Below are 22,738 nucleotides of genomic sequence, written 5' to 3'. Positions count from 1 at the left end.
GGCTAGCTGGAGCATTACAATTGACAACAGAAGATAGAAGTGTCAATTTGCAGCGTGTAGTATCTCCAGAATTGAAAGAAAACAGAGTTACAACTATACCTTGGGACGCAAGTAAACTTCAATGCCTACAACCTGTTCTTCATCGGTTGGTCCTGCGTTTCTGTTTTAAGGAGTTGATTCTGTTTTTGTTACTAGACTGCCTTGAAGCTAGGAAAAATATCTTGAAGCTAGGAGATATCCAGATTGTTGCTTGTTGGTTGAAGAAGGGAAGCAGTAACATCAAATGTCTTGAAGACCAAGCAACAGTAGGAGTATGCCCAGCAGTTGTTTGACAAAATGCCAGCCTATCCTGGACGTGAAAAATCAGGTGCATCAGATCCTTAAATCGATCCAAATCAAGCCAAAAGCCATTTAGCTAATGAGGTTTAAGTATTACCTAGCAAAGTTATGTTAGAATTTGTGTTGATAGGATAAATTGCCAGTGTATTATTTTGCTTCTTTTGATGAATAAGGATTCTGGTGGTTTGATTAGTAGAAAGTATTATTTTGCTTATGATTCTGATATTAGTCAAATAATGGAATCATGAGTAGTATTGTCTATTGCCTTTATTCTTCCTACAAATATTGTATCATATTAAATCAATCAATATATCTAAGGTAATACTGAAGACAGATTGAGTGACGTGGCAGCTCAGAATTTGAGCATTCCTCCTCTTCTAATGGATTTTATATATTAAGCCTGAAATTCCGCTGTAATCACCACTTTGCCATCATAAAAACTCTGACGAATATAACCCCAACAAGAAATAGAAACGACGTCGATCAGCTCATTGTGGCACAATTGAAAACGACGCCGTCCCTATCCTCCCTGACTCATTGTGGCGTCCTTCCATCTCGATGTCTTCTTCTTCCAAACCCTGGCCTTCCATCCCTTACCCATCTTCAATCCCTATCCCTAATTTGAATGATAAATCCCTAATTCCAAATTTGAATCCCTTTCCGAAGTTTCCTCCTCATCGACGAAGCTCTCTTTTCATTCCTTACTCTCTTTCTTAAAGTTGTAGAGACTAGGGCTGTCCATGGTTCGGTTTGGTCCGGTTTGGAAACCAAACCAAACTGAACCACATTCAAAACGGTTTGAGATTTTTCAAACCAAACCGAACTGTTTTCTAGCTTCAAACCAAACCAAATTAAATTAATATAAAACGGTTTAGTTCGGTTCAAACTAAATTTTAACATATAAAATCAATAACCTGTATAAATGGAACCTAGCAAAATATCTAAATAATACGCATTTAACCTCCGATAATAGAAAGTGAAACTAACATTCAAATAAATTAGTAGCCTACAAAATAAAATATTATCTCGTCTTCATAACAAAAACTAAAAGCATAATAAAACGATAACTTCATTTGAATGCACCGCAACCTGCACTTTCAAAGCAGCAAAATAAAGATTATAAAAGAACATATTACATTTATAAATTTCATATAATAATAAACTCACATATATATATATATTCTTAAAATCGGAAGAAAAAATTAACTTTTATTTCAACAAAATACGGATTATAAAAACACCTAAACCTAACTATGGATTAATTAATGGGACATGAGCTAGAAAATCCAATGGCTTATTTTCAGTTTTTTTCGGTTTTAATCGGTTTGAACCGAACTAAAATATTTTAAACCAAACTAAACTATTATTAAAACGGTTCGGTTCGATTCAAACCACAATGTACAATTTTTTTTTTTTGAAACCAGACTAAACTAAACCAGACCGTGCGGTTCGGTTTGATTTTTCGGTTTGAACCGTAACCATGGACACCCCTAGTAGAGACGACCTGAAGGAGACTTTTTTTAGGCATTTCAGGCACGACTTGTGTTATTTAGTGATCATGATTTTACTTATATCGTGCTTTATTTAGTGCTTTTGAGGTGAATATTTGACATGTCTCTTTTGCAGTGATAGATGGCTGCCATGGCAAGGGACGATAAAACATGTGTATCATCGTCTCGATGTACTTACCATGTTTTCTTGAGTTTTCGAGGTGCAGATACGCGAAAGAACTTCACCGACCATCTTTACCATGCTTTGGAACGTGAAGGAGTTCATACTTACAGAGATGATGATGAAATTGTTAGAGGAGAAGCTATTAAGCTTGAACTTGAAAAGGCAATTACACAATCCAAAGTCTCCGTCATAGTTATATCGGAAAATTATGCATCTTCAAGTTGGTGTCTTGACGAACTTGTCATGATCTTGGAAAAGAGGAGAACCGCTCAGCATGATGTCTTACCAGTTTTCTACCAAGTCGATCACTCTCATGTTAGGTGGCAGATGGGGAGTTTTGCCAAAGCATTTGCTAAGCTTGAATTGGAGAATGACAAGCATAAGATTGAAAAGTGGAGGGCTGCTCTTAAGGAAGTTGCAGATCTTGCTGGGATGGATTCGAATAACAGGTAATATCTTAAGCTACAAATTCATTAAATAAACTTTATATATGATATGACTGTGTGAGAATAAAGTCTATTTGATTAGCAAAAACTTAAGTTTAATTTGCATTTTAAGTTTAATTTTGATTTGTAGGCATGAGGCTGACTTTATTCACGACATAGTGAGAGAGGTACAAAAGAAGTTAGAAAGGCCGATGTTGAATGTTCCAACCTACATTGCCGGAAGATATTTTATAACAGAAGACATTAACTCTTGGTTAAATGATGGGTCAAAACAAGCTGGCATTGCGATAATATATGGGATTGGTGGAATCGGGAAGACGACTATTGCCAAGAATGTGTACAATCAGAATGTGGAGAGATTTGATGGCGGTAGCTTTCTGGCAGATATTAGAGATGCAGCAAAGGAGACAAGTAGTTTGATTCGTATTCAAAAACAACTCCTTTCGGATATCTTAAAGAGACCAGTTGAAGTGCAAAGTGTAGAAAGAGGAATACAGAATATAAGAGATGCTGTACAATGTAGAAAAGTCCTTATCATTCTTGACGATGTTGATGAACATAAGCAGTTAGAGAAAATATTTGGAAGCCAACCACAGCTTTGCCCGGGCAGCAAGATTATCATCACAACTAGATATAAAAATGTGCTAAGTACTTTGAGGTCTCATGAAGTCTCCGAATTTGAAGTGGAAGGATTAGGCGCTAAAGATTCGATGAAACTATTTAGTTGGCATGCATTTGGGAAAGACCAACCTACTGAGGATTTATTGGAGTGCTCAAAACAAATCGTCGACCATTGTGGAGGACTTCCATTAGCTCTTGAAGTTTTGGGGGCTTCCTTGTCTGATAAAACAAGTGTAGATGTATGGGAGAATATGTTAAAAAAATTAAAAGCAATTCCTGATAGGAAAGTTCAGGATGTTCTCAGAGTAAGCTATAATTCTCTGTCAGATGATGATGTCCAAAGTATATTCCTGGACATTCCGTGTTTTTTTGTTGACAAGAAGTACAATGACAACATGGTTGAGATTCTCGATGGTTGTGGTCACTACTCGAGAATAGGAATTGAAAATTTAGTTGATAGGTGTCTGTTGAAAATTCATGAAGGCCGGTTTTCTATGCATAACCTAATTAGAGATATGGGGAGAGGAATTGTTCGTCAGGAATCACTTCATGACCTTGGAAAACGTAGCAGGATATGGAATCACAAGGAAGCATATGCTTTACTGAAAGAAAAAACAGTAAGAACTATAACTCAATCCATATGTGATGAACTTCTTCACAAGAAAATATCTAAATGTATATCCTTGTTGTTTTGCAGGGCACTGAAACAGTGAAAGGTATCACTCTTGACTTTTCCCAGTTGAAGGCAGGTCAATCCGGAGAAGTAAATGTAAGTATGAATGAATTGTGCTGAATGACATATATTTAGAAGTGAGTTATGGATATTAACATCGAACGGTCCCTTTATGAAAATATGGAAGCATCTGCTTGGAAAACGTAGAAGGATATGGAAGAATCTGCTTTACTGAAAGAAAGAATTGTAGGAACTACTACTCATTTCATATGTGATGAACTTCTTCCCAAGAAGATATCTAATTGTATATTCTTGTTTTTCAGAGCACTAAAAGAGTGAAAGGTATCACTCTTGACTTTTCTTGGTTGAAGGCAGATCAATCTGAAGAAGAAAATGTAAGTATGAATGAATTTTGTTGAATGTCATATTTAGAAGTGAGTGATGAATATTAACATTTAACGATTCCTTTATGTTAATAGGGAAATGTAGACGCTGATGCATTCACAGGGCTTCAAAACGTAAAGCTGCTTAAGCTGAATTATGGCAATCTTATTGGGAATCACAAAAACTTCCCCAAGAATCTGATATGGCTTTGTTGGCATGGGTTTCCAATGAAATGCATACCCCCAGATTTTTTTTTGGAGAAGGTGGTTTCTCTTGATGTATCTTACAGCAAAATCAAACGTCTTTGGGAAGGAGCAATGGTATAATATTAGTAGTTTAATTTAATTTCTTGTAGTATCTTGTGTCACTGTAGGTAATGATTAACTTTTATCTTTAAGCAGAGCCTTCCATCTTTGAAGTTTCTTTATGCAAGCCATTGCCATCAACTCGTTACGATCCCAAACTTTACCGGTACGCCTTGTCTTAAGAGTTTGATAATGGAAGATTGTACAAAATTGGTGACGCTCGATGCATTCGTTGGACGTTTAGAAAGGCTAGAGGTTTTAAATCTCAAATGGTACAAAAACCTGAAGAAGCTTCCAAGGAATATCAATGTGTTAACATCTCTTCAAGAACTTCATTTATCGGGTTGTTCATCTCTTGTTGAGTTACCTGAGGCTTTGGAGAAAATGGATTGGTTAAAAGAGATAGATCTAAGTGGATTTGGCTCAAATCAATTTTCCTCTACTTATTCAAATATCAGATCTTGGTGGTCCACCTAGAAAAAGTCCTCTTTATTTATTCCCTTCTTCTCTTACTCATTTGACACTTCGAAACTGCAATTTATCTGATGATGATATTTCTTTGGGTCTTTTTAGCCTCGGTAGTTTAAAACTCTTGAATTTATCTTATAACCCATTTTGCAGTATTCCCGCTGATATAAGTAACCTTACCCAGCTCGAGGAACTTGTTTTAAATAAGTGCACAAGGCTCAAAATTATTCAGAAGCTTCCAAGTCTTTTGACAAGACTTCAGTTGATCGATTGTACATCTGTGGAAAAAATCCCAAATTTCATAAAGCAGTTTGAAGATCTCCGTCACAATTTCATTGGTTTCCAAATCTTTCATAGTGATTTAACCAACACAGTTTCATTGGTGGAGATTGAAGGCAGGTTTAAGTTAGACACAATTGGACATGTAGATTCACACGTTATAGAAAGTTTGGGACTGTACAGATCAGAATGTTTGGAAGACATCAAGGTCAATCTAGAAAGTTTTAACAGTGGTACATGTATCTACAACACTCCACTCAAGGTAATGTTAATTTTCTTGGTGAATTAGTTAAATATTTGTATTTATTTATTTCATTTAATTGTTTGCATAATATTAATTGCAGGTAATGTATGAATTTAACATATGTAACATTTTCCTCCCAGTAAAGAAGGTTCCAAACTGTTACAACATCCATAAGGGGAATTTCATGTCATTTGTGGTGCCATCAAAACCTGGTTTCAAGATACGTGCCTTGAATATCTGTTTTCTATATTGATGCATCAATACATTTCCACTGCATTAGAATAGTCAATTTGACAAAGGGAATGAGTTGGGGTTATGTGCCTTTGTATAGTAGCTTTACAGAAGATGGGAATGGCGCTACATTATGGTTAAGTTACTGGAACATTGGGGATAAACATATTGATGCCGGAGACGAAATCGAAATCCGAATAGATAACGTTTTGGAGTATAACAATGTCAAATTAAGCGGGTGGAAGTTGGTATGGGAAGCTGATCAAAATAGAAATCCCCAACTAAACATCACTTGGCCCTGGCCTCTATCTATGGGTTTCCCAAATATTATTTTATAATTGGTATTAGGTGAGTGTTATGTTATGACAGTATTAGGTTATCTTATAGTTGGCATAATTTTTGGTCTAATTATTATGTTCTTCCTTTATATGTTAGTGTTATGTTATGACACTAAAATATGTTATAATTGGTATTAGGTGAGTAATTACCAATTTCCTTATTTTCTCTCATTCAGTAGCTCTAAAATTTTACTCTTTTTTCACTCTATTTTAGAAATAAAATGATTTTGAAATAATATACAATGATCTGTATGAGCTGTATTACAATGATCTGTAAAGGCAAGACTTGCAACCCACGATTCAATTTTTTTTTAATATGTTTTTTTTGAAAGTCCGAGTATTTTTTTTTAATTCTAAATACGAAGGATTTTCTCTTTTTCTTCAAAGCTTCCAATTAAATATTCCACACTCATTGAACTTAAAATCAGTTCATTGACTTTGAACTTCAAACCTTTCAACTGGATCTTAAGAATTTGAGTACTGAAAATTCATCTCAATGTCATCATCATGGTCTGATCTACCAAAGGAACTCGTAGTTTCAATATCTAAAATATGACCATGCGACGGTGGTTGTTGCATTCGGCGTGGACAGCGTCGGCTCTCTCTCCTCGTATGCACGAGCTTGGTTGAGTTCGTTTCGCATCGCCGGAGCTCGGCTCACAGTGGCGGAGCTGGCGATTCTCAAATGGCGACGTCTCCTTCTTCATCGTGGATGGCTTGGCCTCACGATGCTCCTCGTTTTGCGTTGGATTCCAGCCGATTTGGGCTTGCCGGAGCATGGTCATATTTCAGCATCTTCATTTCCGTTTAGAATAGCCCTTGGTCGGCGACGGTAAGCCCGGAATCGGCTCGGATCGGCTCGAAAAATGAGCGGTCCCGGTCAAGAAAATAAAGATCGTTTCAAAGGCGGACTTTTTTGGGCTTGGGATCGACGAACCCGGGCTTTTGGCGGGCTCGGGCCGAGCCGGTCCAAGACTGCCCGCGGGCTTTTGTAAAAAAAAAAAATTAAGTTATCTCAATTTATTTATTTTTTTTTGAAAAATTAAGTTATAGAATTATTAAACCTAAAATTTAGTTTCATTAATATAAAATTTTGTAATGTAATTCTCAAGTATATTTTTGTCAAAAAAAAATTCTAACTATATCCATGTAGTAGTATTTACTTACGAATAAAAAATTAGTTATAGGATTTGAAAATTTTGAAAGTCAAATAAAATTCTTGGCGGCGAAGTGAAATTTTGGCGAAAAAACAACCAGAGTGGCTTTTAAATACTTAACTTAGTACCAAATTTTCAAACCCTCTCTCAAAATTCAAGAAAATAAAGTTCTTTTTCTTTTTTTTTTAAAATTTTAAATGGACAGTTTGGGATCAGCTCGGGATCGGAAGCGGGCCGAGCTCAGGCTTCGATTTTGAAGATCGGAAAATTTTGAGGCTCAACTCGGCTCGACTCATTTTCTGGCGAGCTCGGCCCGGACCGAGCCGGGCAGCCCATTTGCCCAGCCCTAGGGGATAATTGCATTTTTCATACCTGAACAGTGAATTTCTTAACAAGTTACTACCCCGAAAAAGTCAACGTCATTTTTCATACCTCTCCGTTAAGTTTCCTAACAAAATCATACTTCCTAGCGACGGAGCATGATCAAGACTTTTATAAACATCTTGAATGCTTGACAAAACCTATGAAGACTTATGTTTCATGGGAGAAAAAGCCCGCCCTGGATGGATTTAACTTATATTTTACCGGAGGTAATCGAATATATTGCTAACCAAGACATGGTTCCCTCAAGATGTGGCTGGATTTGTCCGTCGCCAAGTTGTCCCGGGATGATTTATCAGAACCAATATGACAGTGACTACCAATCTGCCAGTGAGTTACAGATAGTTAACTTGGGTGATCAAAGATTTTGTGTGACGTGGCATGACTACACAACAGTCTATTGGACTAAGAAATTCCTGTTCAGAAAGGAGGATGTTCATAACGTCAAATGCTTTACTATATGATCGATCAGAGTGTATTTGAAATAATTACGACAAACAAATATTCTATACATGAATCTGATGATTTCTCGATTTCGAGTTGATCTCCCTCCAGTGACATTTGTGACTGCTCTTGATCTTCGATCCTCTAGATAATTCTTTTCATTAACAATTATGTACTTGATATATATAGCCTAAAGTTTAATTATCATGAACACATTCATTTCCCTTAATTATCGTCATGATTTAAATTAAGCTTTCTTCTTTATCGTCAGGAAATCGACATGATCAGGAGTGCAAAATCAAAGCGAAATTTTAGGGCCCATTTGATCGGAGGCCCATTTGATAGGAGGGATGTCCAGTCCAATCCCTGCTATCAAATGGGCCCTACTACCCATCATTAGGGAAACGAAGGTGTTCGTGATATATTAAACTTCAATGTTGAGGAAAAGAATCAATCTAGACTCTAGAGGATAAAAGATCAAGAGTAGTAGTCCCAAATGTCATTCGATGGAGATCGAGTGATCAAATTGAGAAAAATCATCAGATTAATGTATACACCACTTCCAAATCGTCTGGTCGATCATATAGTAAAGCAGTTGATGCTATGAACATACTTTCTGACCAAGAATTTCTTAGTAGTACTAAAAAATAAGAAGCCCTTGGAGTACCGTCGCTAGAAATTCCGGAGATGACAAATTTGGTCCAATAGACTGTTGAGTGAGTGTAGTCATGCCGTGTCAAACAAAATCTTTGATCACCCAAGTTAACTATCTGGAAGTCCCTCACATCAAGATCGCCCATAGAAATAGCAACAATTTTGCGACGGACAAATCCAGCAACCACTTGAGGGAACCATGTCTTGGTTAGCAAGTTATAGCAATATATTTTATCCCATCCTGTAAAATATAAGTTATATCCATCCTGGGCTGGCTTTTGATCACAACATGAACCATGTCTTAGTATTTAAAGTGTTTTTCAAACATTTGAAATGTTCATAGAAGTCTTGATCATAAAAACAACATGTATTGCTCTCCAAATCACAACAATAGAGCTCGCCGCCTAGGCCGCAAAGGACAACTTTTTTATTATTGTCAGGAATGAGAGCGTACCAATTGATGATCCAAGCTAATTCCATGCCTGTAGTAGGAGTGATGTGAAGCGGATTCCATTCATTATTCTCGATATCGAAAACCTCTGCCAACTCGACATTAGGAGGAACTTCAAACTTGTCATGTTTATCTGCGATCAACCAATGTCCAAAGGCATAAAGTTTTCCATTGAGAGGGACTAACTGAGTCTTGCATCTCGGCTTAATGAGAGGTTTCAATTCCTTCCAACCAGTTTCAGGTGCAGTTGTGTCCATGCAATATACTTCTCCAAAATATTTCCATTCATATGAATAACTATACGGCTGGGAAGTATCTGTCACGCTTTTTCCACCACCGACGAGGTATACTTTTTTACCAACTACGACCATGGAAGGCTCGAAGAAATCATTATCGAATGCGAATAAAGGATCTTTCGGAAGTTTCGCGCTTGCAATTTTGTCGTAGTTTTCTAGTCCTTCAATCTTTCCGTTGCCAACAGCATAACATTCAAATCTGTCACTAGGATTGCCATTATCATAATAATTCCTATAGTCCACGCGAAGGTAGACTGTGGCGGCATTATAATCTTCATCATCGTCATCACAAAGTATTTCACCGTCTTCTCCTCCTTGCTTCGCGGAGGACATGAGTGACAGTTTTCGTTTCGAAACGACTTCTCTTAAAGCCGTCAACTTATCTTGGACTTGATCGAGTAATTCCGAGCTGAAATCGTCGTCCCGCGGACGATAAGTACTAGATCAGTAAGCTCATTGCATGAAATGATAGTATTTTTTTACTTTAGTCAATCAGTACATATCCCCAGAAAGAAACGGACGTCACTCGAGTCGAAAAAATTATAGCGAGTTGTAGTCTTGTTTAATACCATCCCGAGCTGTAGCATTGTTTAACATCATAACGAGTTGTACCCTTGTTTAAGGCATCCTCCCAAGTTAAAATAATACTAATAATTACAAAAACGACGTCGTGCGTCTCTTCTTCTTCCTCCACCACTATCAATAACCAAATACAGAGAGAGAGACGACGACGACGACGTTGGCGACGGAGAACAATGAAAATAGTGACTTACAACGTTAATGGCCTGAGACAACGCATCTCCCAATTCGGTTCTCTCCGTAAATTACTCGACTCCTTCGATGCTGACATCATCTGCATCCAGGTTCCATTTCTCATTTATTCGAAAAAAATCATTTCACTTTCTGTAGAATTAAGCTGAAAAAGTTTCGTAGGAAACCAAATTAAGGAAGCAAGAGCTCACCTCAGAATTGGCAATGGCAGATGGGTATGAATCGTACTTCTCGTGCACACGTACCTCTGATAAAGGCCGCACCGGCTACTCAAGTCATTTATCAATTCAACTGTTCATTCAACTGCTTTAATGGAGTTTCTTTATGAAATGGGGTTTGATTTTTATTTGTGTATTCACAGGTGATCTCAATATCGCTCCTACTGCTAAGGATCGCTGTGTAGCAGAACCCGATTTCGAAAATAATGAGTATGATTGTTAATTTATTAAAATTCGTCATTTTGGGGTCAAAAAGAGTTTATCGATTATAGATAGTTCATTCATTGATACCTCTATGACTGACATGCATGCATCATCATAGATAGTTCGTTCATTGATTAGAATGATGTGCCATGGCATGGCATACGTTTCGTTTTGCAGGCAAAGTTGAGTTGGGAAAGGAAATAATGAGAAAGTGTGGAGGCTTACCTTTAGCATTGGTTGTGATTGGACGACTTTTATCAAAAATGCACACATTGGATGAGTGGACAAAGGTAAGCAAAAGATTAGTGTCTTTTGTTTGGAACAGAGTGGATATACAAGATCCTAGAATTGAGTCACCAAGAATTACCATACGAACTGAAACCATGCTTCCAGTATTTGAGCCACTATCTTGAAGATTTTGACATTCCTGCGAGAGAGTTGATGCAATTGTGGATCGGTGAGGGCTTCATACCGAGTGGACGGGACACGGAAGAGACGATGGAAGAGGTGGCTGAAGCTTACTTGGGACAGTTGATAGATAGGTGTGTGGTTCAAGTGGGAAAGCTCTCGTGGACGGGAAGGGTCAAAAGTTGCAGACTTCATGATCTAATCCGAGACTTGTCTATATCAATCTCTAAACAAGAATCCTTTTTAGACAATATTGATAACTTTCAAGATGACATCACTCGACCGATAGATAGGTCAGTATACATTTATGGGGGAAGAGATGGTGTGTTCAGATGGAGGTTTCCCTCAACTCAAAACCCTAATTATTCATATTCAAAGACACGTAAGGAAGTTTACCATTCATAAGGAAGCCATGCTTGTTTTCTCCCATTTATTCCCATAACCAAACATAAATTGCAAGACCAAGAATAGGACAAGATTCAAGTATAGTAGTAAAATATCATGTTGTATCAAATTATGGAGCCCCACCCAGATGTTGCATAAAGATATTTCTGTAAATCTCTCCCAAAGCCATGTCCACCTTACCACCACCATCATCCACCACCACCACCACCATATCGCCGTCGTCCAACCCCTATCCTCTCTTCCACACACTCTCTCTCCAATGCTCCTCTCGCTCTCCGATAATAATTCATAACCGTTCATTTCGGCTACATTCGGCAACCGGTCACACTCCCCCCACCGCCGCCGGCGGTGGCGACCTCTCCGTCTTCTCGCAGTTAGACTCCAACAGCAATGATCAAACACTATTGTTCCTCCTCCGCCAGAGGAAAACAGAAGAAGCTTGGATAAATTACACTCACTCCCCTCATCTCCCAACTCCGACTTGCCTTAGCCGGTTAGTTTCTCAATTATCTTATCAGAATACTCAGTCGAGCCTCACACGTGCTCAGTCAATCATCACACGCCTCCGTAATGAACGCCAGCTTCATCAACTTGACGCCAATTCACTTGGCCTACTTGCCGTGGCCGCCGCTAAGATGGGGCAAACGTTATACGCGTCCTCCATAATCAAGTCCATGCTTCGCTCTGGTTATCTCCCCCATGTCAAGGCCTGGAGCGCCGCCGTGAGCCGCCTTGCATCCTCCGGCGACGATGGTCCGATTGAAGCTATAAAGCTCTGTTCGGCGGTGAGCCAATGAGTTCGGAATTTTGTGGATGCTGATGTGGTAAAGGACTCTAAACCAGATACTGCAGCTTACAATTCCGTGTTGAATGCCTGTGCTAATTTGGGTAATGGTAAGATGTTCTTACAACTGTTTGATGAAATGCCTAGCTTAGGAGTTGAGTCTGACGCTTGGACTTATAATGTTATGATCAAGTTGTGTGCTAGAGCTGAAAGAAAAGATTTACTTGTTTTCGTGTTAGAGAGGATTCTTGAGAAGAATATCCCCTTTTGCGTCACCACATTGTATTCCCTTTTGCTGCATATGTTGGGTTTGGTGATTTGAAACAGCTGAGAAAATGGTACAAGCAATGAGAGAAGGGAGGACTGATCTTTGCAAGATTCTGAGGGAATCGAATTTGGATGACATAGCTGAAAATGGTTTTGAAAATTCGGATTCAAGTCGAAACATGGAAGAGGTTTCCGAAAAGCTGCTTCCGAATTCAGTGGAAATGAGCGATGAGCCGCCATTGTTGCCGAGACCATTTAAACCTGATTCTAGAATTTACACTACTCTAATGAAGGGCTATATGAAGGCTTGGCATGTTAATGATACGGTTAGAATGTTGGAGGCCATGAGAGTTCAGGATGATAAAGCTAGCCATACCGACCACGTAACGTACACAACTGTCGTTTCGACACTTGTAAGAGCAGGGTCAGTGGAAAAGGCTCGACAAGTTCTATCCAAAATGCCTAGAGTTGGCGTGCCTATTAATCGGATTACGTACAATGTTCTCCTTAAAGGTTATTGCGAACAGCTGCAGATAGACGAGGCACAGAAGCTTCTGAATGAAATGTCGGCTGAAGGCATTCAGCCAGACGTGGTGTCATACAATATCTTAATTGACGGATGTATACTTGTCGATGACGGTGCCGGAGCACTTGCTTTATTTAATGAAATGCGAACGAAAGGAATTGCTCCGACGAAGATCAGTTACACCACCTTGATGAAAGCTTTCGTGCTGTCCAGTCAACCGAAGCTAGCTCACAAGGTTTTCGACGAGATGCTTAAAGACCCTTGAGTGAATGTGGACTTAATTGCTTGGAATATGCTGGTCGTAGGGTATTGTCCACTTGGTTTGATTGAACCGGCGAAGGAATTAGTTGAGAAAATGAAGGAAAATGGATTTTACCCTAATGTTTCCACTTACGGAAGTCTTGCAAATGGGATTGGATTGGCTAGAAAGCCAGGGGAGGCACTTTTGCTCTGGAAAGAAGTCAAAGAAAGATGTCAGGTGAAAAAGGGAGAAATCAAAGGGTTGCCAGATGAAGGATTGCTAGATGCTTTGGCAGATATATGCGTGAGAGCAGCCTTCTTTCAGAAAGCTTTAGAAATTGTTGTGTGCATGGAAGAGAATGGGATACCTCCAAATAAGACCAAGTACGAAAAGATTTATGTGGAGATGCATTCGAGGATGTTTACGAGTAAGCATGCTTTACAAGCCAGAAAGGATAGGAGACGTGAGAGGAAGAGAGCTGCTGAAGCCTTCTAATTTTGGTTGGGTCTACCTAATTCTTACTACGGAAGTGAATGGCGATTAGAACCGATTGACAAGGATTATGTTTGATTCTATCTTTGGTATGATCCCTTTTACTGAATTTATACATACTTAGTTGCTTGGACTGGAAATTCAGAGTAGAGAAAGGAAACCAACACAATTTCTGAGTGTAATTGTGGATACTGTGATATAGAATGGGATTGTTATTACAAATTTACAATGTGTGACCCATAAATATTGGGTGTTGCCTACTTGTGCCACTATAGTTGGAATACTAATTCATTAATTTTAGCTTCTTCTTTTTAAGAGAGAAGAATTTTAAGTTGAGCATATATATATACCTTTCTTTACGTTTCTCTAAGAACCTAGCCAAGGATGCCACTGGATTTACCAAACTCGAAGTAAAGATTGATTGTTTCGGTTTGAAAACCGATATTTTTCTTGGTTTAGTACGAGATGGATTTGAGCAGGGGCAAATCTAGCCGTTGAAGCTAACCCGCGATAAAGTAAAGTTTGAGTGCGTACTTACGATTGTTATAATATCCCGAACGAGAGCTCTAGATGCTTGTGATCTCAAATTTTCTATTTCAAAATAAATAAATTCTAGATATATCCACGGCTCCATTGTATATATATATATATATATACCTTTCTTTACGTTTCTCTAAGAAGGTGTAGCCAATGATGCTTTGCAAATAAAATTCGTTTCTCAAATGCCAAGGTATGCATTAGAACATGTCTTTAGCAAAGTAGAAAGTGCATTCAAATTCGTTTAGTACCCCATAGCCACCCTGGAATCTGAATATAGCTGGAAAAAAAAGGAAGACCATTATTAATGAATTTTTGTTACCCAAAGTAGGAATTGCACAAAAACAAAAACAATTCCTATGCTACAATTATTTTCTTTATTCCTTATCGTTTGCTTTTTCCTTTACTAAAGTAAAAGAAAACCCCAAATCTAGATCTCATTTAATTTTTTCTTCATTAAATATTACAGATTCACAAAAATAGCTGTGTTTGCTCACTGCTGTTGAAGAAGAAAATTATGTATGGAAAGCCGAAATGAGAACTGATTTTTTTTTTTTTTTGTGATCGAATTGGAACTGAGAAATGGATATATAAGATTTGATTAGTAAAAGCAAAACAACAGGACTTTAACAAAGTAGCTAATCTGGTCAATTGCTGCTGTGATAAAATGTCGGTGATTGTAATTCTACTTTAAGAGTGGTGCTCAAGTTACGCAATATAATTTGAAAAAAACGTTTATTCAAATTCGTTTCTAAAATGCCAAGTAAAGAATTTTCATTTTTCGACAACATATTTATTAACGTCTCTTTATTCATTTCCCTTTCCTTTTCCAATATATATATATATATATATACCTTCCTTCTTGCTTACGAGAGAGGGACATAAGAAATACTATAAATAGCATTAGTTAAGTAATTGCATACTAACTACGTTCCCAACCAACCAAACCCAATATTCTTGTATATATTTTCCTTGTAGAAAAAAATAATCACATTTCACAAGAATGGCCGAGTCTATTGTCTCATCCGTCATTTCTACACTTGGCAGCTTGCTTGCTGACGAAGCAAAATTTCTATATGGTGCCAAGGACCAAGTTGAGGAGACGCAGCGTGACTTAATACTTTTGCAAAGTTACTTGCGTGACGCAGATAAAAGGCAACATGACTCTGATCTCGTCCGTGTTGTGCTTTCTGAGATTAGAGAGCTTGCTTATGATGCTGAAGATGTCATCGAATCTTTTGTGCTTAAAATTGCATCCAGGAGGGGAAATGGCTTCATGAAAGTGGTCAAGAGGTATGCTTGCATCTGTAAAGAGTGGAAACAACTTCACGGTGTTGTCTGCGAAATTCAAGCTATCCGAGGCAAGATCTCTATGCATGCCAACAACTTACGCAACCAGGGGATACAGCCGATAACTGGATCAGAAAGCTCAAGCTCTAGTACTACAAGTAGGGGTGATCAACTGTGGAGAAAAACTTATGCTCACGGTGAAGAATATGTCATCGGATTAAAAGAAGATGCAAAAGCGCTGGCTGCTGAGCTGGTGGATCAAAGGAAAGAGAGTCGAGTTGTCTCCATCTGCGGAATGGGTGGTATCGGAAAAACGACGCTGGCAAAGAAAGTGTTTCATCTTGAAGAGGTGAGAAATCATTTTAATGCCTTCGCTTGGGTCTTTATCTCACAACAATTCAGCGCCGGAGAAGTCCTGAAAAAACTTCTATCCCAACTTTCAACAACTCGGAGTAATGAGTTGACAGATGAAGAAATGGTAGAGAAGCTTTATGAAGTGCAAAAGAAGAAGAGATGCTTGGTGGTACTCGATGATATTTGGACAAATGAAGCATGGAACGTTCTAAGACCAGCATTCCCACTTCAAAATGGAAGCAGTAAAATATTGGTCACTTCCCGCAATAGAGATCTGGCTTCTCATGCAGATCCAAGAGGTTTCATCCACGACATTAAGTGTTTAAATGATGAGGAAAGTTGGGAGCTTTTTAAAACAAAATCACTCCTCACCGAAAATAACAAAGGTATTACTTTTTGAATGTTTCTCCACAAATCGTTTTATATTTTTCCAAGGAATTCAGTTACTTGGATAGATCTTGGAACTTGTTAATTAGTGTGTGTTTGAATTTGTTTTATGTTTCTCTTGGATCGGGGAAAAGTAAAAAAGTTGTCCAGCAAAATAATTTTTTAACGCATTCTATAATTGTCATTTGAAATAACTTAATTTATTATATTTTTAAAATAATAATAAAAAAAGTTTAAAAGTTGTTTTTTAGACAATAAATCCAAACACCATACACACTTTTCCATAATTTTATTTTATTTTTCAACTTCTTTTTAAAAATGATATTATAAACTAACGAAGCCAAAATCAAAAGTAAACACAAAAAACATGCCTTCTACGAAGTTACGTGACTACCAATGTTGCGTTGAGGGTCTTTCATGCTATTCAATCTAATTCACAACTTCGATTGGAAACTATAATGAATTACTAATTGAGGCCTATTTCGTTTTGCAGGCAAAGTTGAGTTGGGAAAGGAAATAATGAGAAAGTGTGGAGGCTTACCTTTAGCATTGGTTGTGATTGGACGGCTTTTATCAAAAATGCACACATTGGTTGAGTGGACAAAGATAAGCAAAAGCTTAGAGTCATATTTAAGAACAGAGTTGTCAGTACACAAGATCCTAGAATTGAGTTACCATGAGTTGCCATACCATCTGAAACCATGCTTCCAGTATTTGAGCCACTACCCTGAAGATTTTGACATTCCTGCTAGAGAGTTGATGCAATTGTGGATCGGTGAGGGATTCATACCGAGTGGACAGGACACAGAAGAGACGATGGAAGACGTGGCTGAAGCTTACTTGGGACAGTTGATAGATAGGTGTGTGGTTCAAGTGGGAAAGCTCTCGTGGACGGGAAGGGTCAAAAGTTGCAGACTTCATGATCTAATCCGAGACTTGTCTATATCAATCTCTAAACAAGAATCCTTTTTAGATAATATTGATAGCTTTCAAGATGACATCACTCGACCGATCCGCAGGCTTTCAGTGACCACAGGTAATATTGCTCAAGTTTTGAACAAACAAAACATGGTTCACCTCCGGTCTTTCTTACTATTGGCTCCCGATGGTGTCCTAGCTTCAAATGATCAATTGGGAGACATGGTCCAAAAATACAAGTTTCTAAGAGTTCTAAAACTCGCTAGAATTTATGGGTCAATAACATTGCCAGAGGCAATTGGGAGTCTCATTCACTTGAAATTCTTAACTGTAACAAGTTATATTGATGAGAGGGAGGTAGAGATACATATTCCATCATCCATTAGTGATTTGAGTTGTTTGCTAACACTTGGAATGGGTATGAGTGGAAGAATTATAAAAAAGTTAAATATTGCATTTGCATCTGATGTGATATGGAAGATGAAGCGTTTGAGGCATTTAGAATTTCCCTCTCTTTGCAGCCTCGTGGGTGGAGTTAATAAGTTGCATTTGCGTGGTATGAGTAATCTGCATACAATAAAGTACATTAGTGTAGAGTGGTTTGATGTAGAAGAATTAAAAGAGTTGACTAATCTTAGGAAGTTGCAATTAGTTGAAGTGGATTCATCGTTCATAGAAAGGTTGAACTCTGTCCTGCACAACAACTCATCAAGAGGAGGAGGAGGAGTGCTAAATCACCTTAGTACATTGTCCTTATCATGTAGGGACGACATCAACATAAGTGGCATAGTATCATCGCCACTTCTTCCTGCTCTGACAAAGTTACATGTTGAAGGAAGATTGACAAAGTTGCCAGCAGCGCACGAGTTACGAGCAAAATTAACATGCTTATATCTGTGGTGGTCTCATCTTGAAGAGGATCCGATGCCTACATTGGAGCAGCTCCCTAGTTTAGAGAAGCTCCGCTTAGATGACGATACATTTATAGGGGAAGAGATGGTGTGTTCAGATGGAGGTTTCCCTCAACTCAAAACCCTAATTATTCATAGGCAGCAACACCTAAGGGAGTTAACCATTCATAAGGGAGCGATGTGTGTTCTCTCCCATTTGGAGATATTAAGATGCGAGAAATTGAAGGAGTTTACTATTCATAAGGGAGCGATGTGTGTTCTCTCCCATCTGGAGATATCAGAATGCTTGGAATTGAAGAAAGTTCCAAGGGTGAGCCACATCAGTACCCTTGAAAAACTGATAATCGATAGGAAGCATTATGCAATTAATGAAAACCAATTCGATGGGAATCCAATTCTATGGGATTAAGGAAAACTAATTCGAAGGGAAAATTGGATCTAAACTGTGATGCAGTAATCAATTCAAGACAAACAGAGTGTGTGTCTATTATATACAATATTTTTTTTTTTTCGTTTGAGGGAATGTCTTCATTGCCTTTTTTTTATGATTTATATTTTTACTTCTTCCTTTATTGGCTCTTGACCATTGTGTGTTGTACTACTTGCTAAAATAAAACCTGACAACTTACAATTTATATTAGTACTCTCCGTCTCAAATTAGATGTAAATATTTGATTTTTTTTTATAGATTAAAAAAACAATGATGAAAATAATAATTTGACAAACATAATCTTAGTAATCATTAGCATATGAATGATGTATGTACAATGCTAAAATGTGTTGAAAAAATTGATGGTGGATAAAATGGAAAGAACATACTTTCATTCCGTCCAACACAAGAGTCATTACCGAGAAATCACTGTTAGTTAAGGTGACATGTCAAGTAACATTAGTCTATTTTGCTGACTCAGCCAAACGACATCCTTATAATACACGACGCCTAACCCAAAATCAATTCGGCCAAAGAAATCGATTAAATCCTCAATACTCTTTGCTTCGGTTGCAGCATTTGAGAAATTTACAATTTCCCACTGTATACAGCCTTGTGGGTGGAGTTAATAGGTTGCATTTGCATGGTATGAGTAATCTGCATACAGCAGAGAACATTAGTGCAGAGTGGTTGGATGTAGAAGAATTAAAGGAGTTGACTAATCTTATGAAGTTGAAATTAGTTGATGTGGAGCCATCGTTCATAGAAAGGTTGAACTCTGTCCTGCACAGCAAAAACTCAGCAGGAGGAAGAGTGCTAAATCACCTTCGGGAAGTGTCCTTATGGACCAGAGAGTTCAAACACCCAACGAATATGACCAGGTTATGAACGCTCAATTCGCGTTCTGATGAATACAGGCATGTGCCGATGGACATGAGTGTGGTGTTGTATACAAGTGGACAAAAGGCGCGTGGGGCATGTGGAATCCTCTAATCAAATCAAATTCTTTTGTAAGACTTTAGCTTTTTTACCAGCAAAAGGCAAATTGCATTAATCTAACTCTTTGCATTTCTTTTTTTGATGTTATAACTTTTTGCATTTTTACAATTGCATCCCTGTATCTTGAAGCAATTCTAACTCTTTGCATTATTGTTTGAAATTTATTTCACTAAATTTATACTCCCTCCGTCTCAAATTAGATGCAAATCTAAAAATATTTTTTTATCGCAAAATACATGCAAATTTGACAAGTTAGGGTAGAAAAAACATGGTCTTCCCATTTATCCACCACCAACTTTTTCAACTCATTTTAGCATTGTACGTACATCATTCCCATGCTAATATTACTAAACCTATGTTTATCAAATTACTACTTTCATTTTTATTTTCTTAATCTATGCAAAAACCCAAACATTTGCATCTAATTTGGAACAGAATTCGGGTTCATGGAAGATTGACAAACTTGCCATCAGCATCGGAGTTCCGAGAAAAACTAGCATGCTTATTTTTGCATGAGTCTGAACTTAGAGAGGATCCAATGCCTACATTAGAGCAGCTCTCTAGTTTAGAGAAGCTCCGATTAGGTGAAGATACATTTCATGGTAGAGTAATGGTGTGTTCTGATGGAGGTTTCCCTCAACTCAAAACCTAGTTATTCATTACCATATGCTCTTACTGAAGTTTATCATTCATAAGGAAGCGATATGTGTTCTCTCCCATTTGGAGATATCAAGATCCAACAAATTACAGAATCTTCAAAGTGGATTGAGCCACGTCAGTGTCCTTCAAAAACTGATTATCAATAAGAAAACAATTCTATGAAAAACAGTGTGTGTATGCATGCCAGAATTTAGGAACGACTATATGTATGTATTTATTCTCATTGCAATTTTTTCTATATGTATGATTATGAAGAGTGCTGAAATAAAACATGGCAATGTACAATTTATATTGTCTTTATACCCCTAGGTAAACATTAATACATTATAGCCCTATGTCAAGCTCCTCATTTACAAACACTTATGAACGATGATGATGGAATTCCATCTTATATTCTATATTCAGGTGGAAAGGAGGATTGAGCATCAAACTGGAAGGTTCGGACCATGCCCCTGTTTTTTTGTTATCAGAAGACTTCCCAGAAATCAAGCCACATAGCACTCCATCTCTTTCTTCTAGATATCTTCCCGGAGTTCGTGGTCAGCAAACTCTTGGTCTATGGCTCAATTGTTCTATTTGAAATTTAGTTTTGAAACCAGATATTCCTACTTATAAAAGTTTAATATTCCAAAAGCAATAAGTAGTTTGTTTTCAACAAGTTTTGTGCCTTGCTCTTTCATTTTTCCTTAGATGAACTTGATTGGTTTGCTTTGTTATGAGTCGTACAAATTATTCTACGCAACTCTCTGATCATGTTTACAAAATGTGGTTTTTTTCCTTTTACTGATCCAGGCTTTTGATCTTGTGCAGTGCATATGCTAATGAAAAGCCAAGTTGCAAAACCAGTTGTTTCCTTGGAGGTTTCAGGTTTAAGTTCTGGTGCATCAGGAAGTGGTCCTGTTAACACGAACAAGAAAAGAAACCGAAAGAACCAGTCATCCCAACTTTCTCTGATGTCATTTTTCCAGAAAACCCCCAAATTGGGCACAGACATGAATTATCTAACCAATGAAACAACTTCAACGGCTGATCGTAGCTGCACGCCTAACCTCTCAGCCTCAGAGGCGAATCATCTAACCGATGAACCGCCTTCGACGGCCGATCATAATAACCACTCTGAGCTGGACTCGACTTCCTTATCTCAAGAACTGTTAAACGAAAATTATTTGGGAAAACTTATTTCCATTAATTGAATCTTGTTTCTGTACAAATGTATTTATAGATTAATTAGCTGACTATTCTAACAGCTTTATAACTACTCTAACTGACTGAGAAAATTTTCCCGCCAAAACAACTGTTTCCTAACTAACAGGCCGTTTATTGAATTGGGCTCCATGTGGGCTTCGGCTCAATTTGCTGTTTTCAGCCCAGTTAATTGCTACAGCTTTTCTTCATCAAAACGCACAACATTGCTTGATCAAAAACGCTCCGTTTCATTCTGCTGCTTCTTCAAACACAAGCCTCCAACGGTAACCTGCAAATTGTATCTTCCAACACCCCTCCTCAATTTGCAGGTTCAAAAATGTCTTTCATTCCTATTTTCTCTACTAAGTGTTTATGTTGATTTATTCCCAACCCTTTGTAAATATATCAGCAGGTTGCTCTTCACTTCGAATGTGATTTGTATTGATTAATCCAGCTTGAATCTGTTCTCTGATTAAGTGACAATCTATTTCTATATGTTTCGTTCTTTCGTGATATACTGGGTTTGCAGCAATATGTAGGGCTGCTTGATTGTCACAGAACAATTCAATCGGTTTGCTGATTGTTATCCCAAGTTCTTCAATCATTCCTTGAATCCAGGTGAGTTCACAAATCGTGTCTGCCATTGCTCTGTACTCTGCTTCTGTCGATGATCTTGAAATTGTTTTCTATTTTCTTGATTTCCAGGAAATGATTGATTCGCCCAATTTTATACAATATCCAGTGATAGACCGCTGGCTGAGTATACAAGATGCCCAATCTGAATCGCAGTATGCTCTTATTTCAAGTGAGTTCTCCTTTTGCATAAACAAACCCTTTCCTGGGTTCCTTTTGACATATTTGACGATTCTTAATGCTGCCTGAAAATGTGATTCTTTAGGTTGATGCATGAATTGACTTATATGATTGACCGAATATGCAATGTCAGGTCTTGTAATGGTCAAGTATAGAAGTCTTCCAACCAATCTCTTATATTTGCCAGGATCATCTAATAACTGATCTATTGTTCTGATTCTTCCATCTGACTGTTTCTCAATTAAATCATCATATTCCTTGGTTGTTAGTTTTGAATTCTGCTCAAATGGGGTAGATACCGGTCTAACTGCACTTAGTCCTGTATCATTGATAAGTTCCAAGGCATACTTTCTTTGATTCATTACTATCCCTGAATCCGATCTACTGATTTCCATTCCAAGAAAGTATTTTAAGTCACCAAGGTCCTTTAACTTGAAATGATCATGTAATGTCTGCTTTAGCTCATCTATCATTCTTGCATTATTCCCTATGATCAACAAATCATCTACATATATCAGTAGAATCACCTTGTTTTATCCTTGATTCTTAGTGA

General features: G+C 37.7%; 3 protein-coding genes and 1 pseudogene across 3 annotated transcripts; 3 read left to right on the top strand and 1 right to left on the bottom strand.

The window, feature by feature from the left end:
• The first annotated feature begins 1,971 nt into the window (after positions 1-1,971).
• On the top strand, positions 1,972-6,813 carry LOC139882619 (disease resistance protein RUN1-like). Its single transcript, XM_071866901.1, has 10 exons — positions 1,972-2,462; positions 2,590-3,697; positions 3,778-3,849; positions 4,077-4,148; positions 4,233-4,457; positions 4,539-4,906; positions 5,016-5,451; positions 5,534-5,619; positions 5,714-5,912; positions 6,595-6,813. Exons 1-10 carry the CDS (start codon positions 1,972-1,974, stop codon positions 6,811-6,813), a joined length of 3,276 nt encoding a protein of 1,091 aa, XP_071723002.1.
• A 4,745-nt stretch (positions 6,814-11,558) lies between these two features.
• On the top strand, positions 11,559-13,779 carry LOC139882618 (pentatricopeptide repeat-containing protein At3g09650, chloroplastic-like; annotated as a pseudogene).
• Positions 13,780-15,241: 1,462 nt separating this feature from the next.
• On the top strand, positions 15,242-20,333 carry LOC139882617 (putative disease resistance protein At1g50180). Its single transcript, XM_071866900.1, has 6 exons — positions 15,242-16,268; positions 16,763-18,236; positions 18,309-18,408; positions 19,105-19,298; positions 19,963-20,156; positions 20,224-20,333. The coding sequence occupies exons 1-6, from the start codon at positions 15,242-15,244 to the stop codon at positions 20,331-20,333; spliced, it is 3,099 nt and encodes a 1,032-aa protein (XP_071723001.1).
• Positions 20,334-22,058: 1,725 nt separating this feature from the next.
• LOC139882614 (uncharacterized mitochondrial protein AtMg00810-like) lies at positions 22,059-22,658 on the bottom strand. Its single transcript, XM_071866899.1, has one exon. It carries the CDS (start codon positions 22,656-22,658, stop codon positions 22,059-22,061), a length of 600 nt encoding a protein of 199 aa, XP_071723000.1.
• Between the last annotated feature and the right edge of the window lie 80 nt (positions 22,659-22,738).

The sequence above is a fragment of the Rutidosis leptorrhynchoides genome, unplaced genomic scaffold, assembly GCF_046630445.1.
Source record: "Rutidosis leptorrhynchoides isolate AG116_Rl617_1_P2 unplaced genomic scaffold, CSIRO_AGI_Rlap_v1 contig29, whole genome shotgun sequence".
Classification (NCBI taxonomy): Eukaryota; Viridiplantae; Streptophyta; class Magnoliopsida; order Asterales; family Asteraceae; genus Rutidosis; species Rutidosis leptorrhynchoides.
Note: the sequence above shows the minus strand (reverse complement) of the source record. Positions and strands in the feature narration are given on the sequence as shown.

Coding starts and splice junctions, on each gene's coding strand:
- LOC139882619 (XM_071866901.1), top strand. CDS start 1,972: ATGGCTGCCATGGCAAGGGACGATAAAACATGTGTATCATCGTCTCGA. Junction 3,698..3,777: donor CTTTACTGAAAGAAAAAACA/GTAAGAACTATA, acceptor GTTGTTTTGCAG/GGCACTGAAACAGTGAAAGG. Junction 4,149..4,232: donor ATCAATCTGAAGAAGAAAAT/GTAAGTATGAAT, acceptor TTATGTTAATAG/GGAAATGTAGACGCTGATGC.
- LOC139882617 (XM_071866900.1), top strand. CDS start 15,242: ATGGCCGAGTCTATTGTCTCATCCGTCATTTCTACACTTGGCAGCTTG. Junction 18,409..19,104: donor AATTGAAGAAAGTTCCAAGG/GTGAGCCACATC, acceptor CTTCGGTTGCAG/CATTTGAGAAATTTACAATT. Junction 20,157..20,223: donor AATGGTGTGTTCTGATGGAG/GTTTCCCTCAAC, acceptor ATCATTCATAAG/GAAGCGATATGTGTTCTCTC.
- LOC139882614 (XM_071866899.1), bottom strand. CDS start 22,658: ATGATAGATGAGCTAAAGCAGACATTACATGATCATTTCAAGTTAAAG.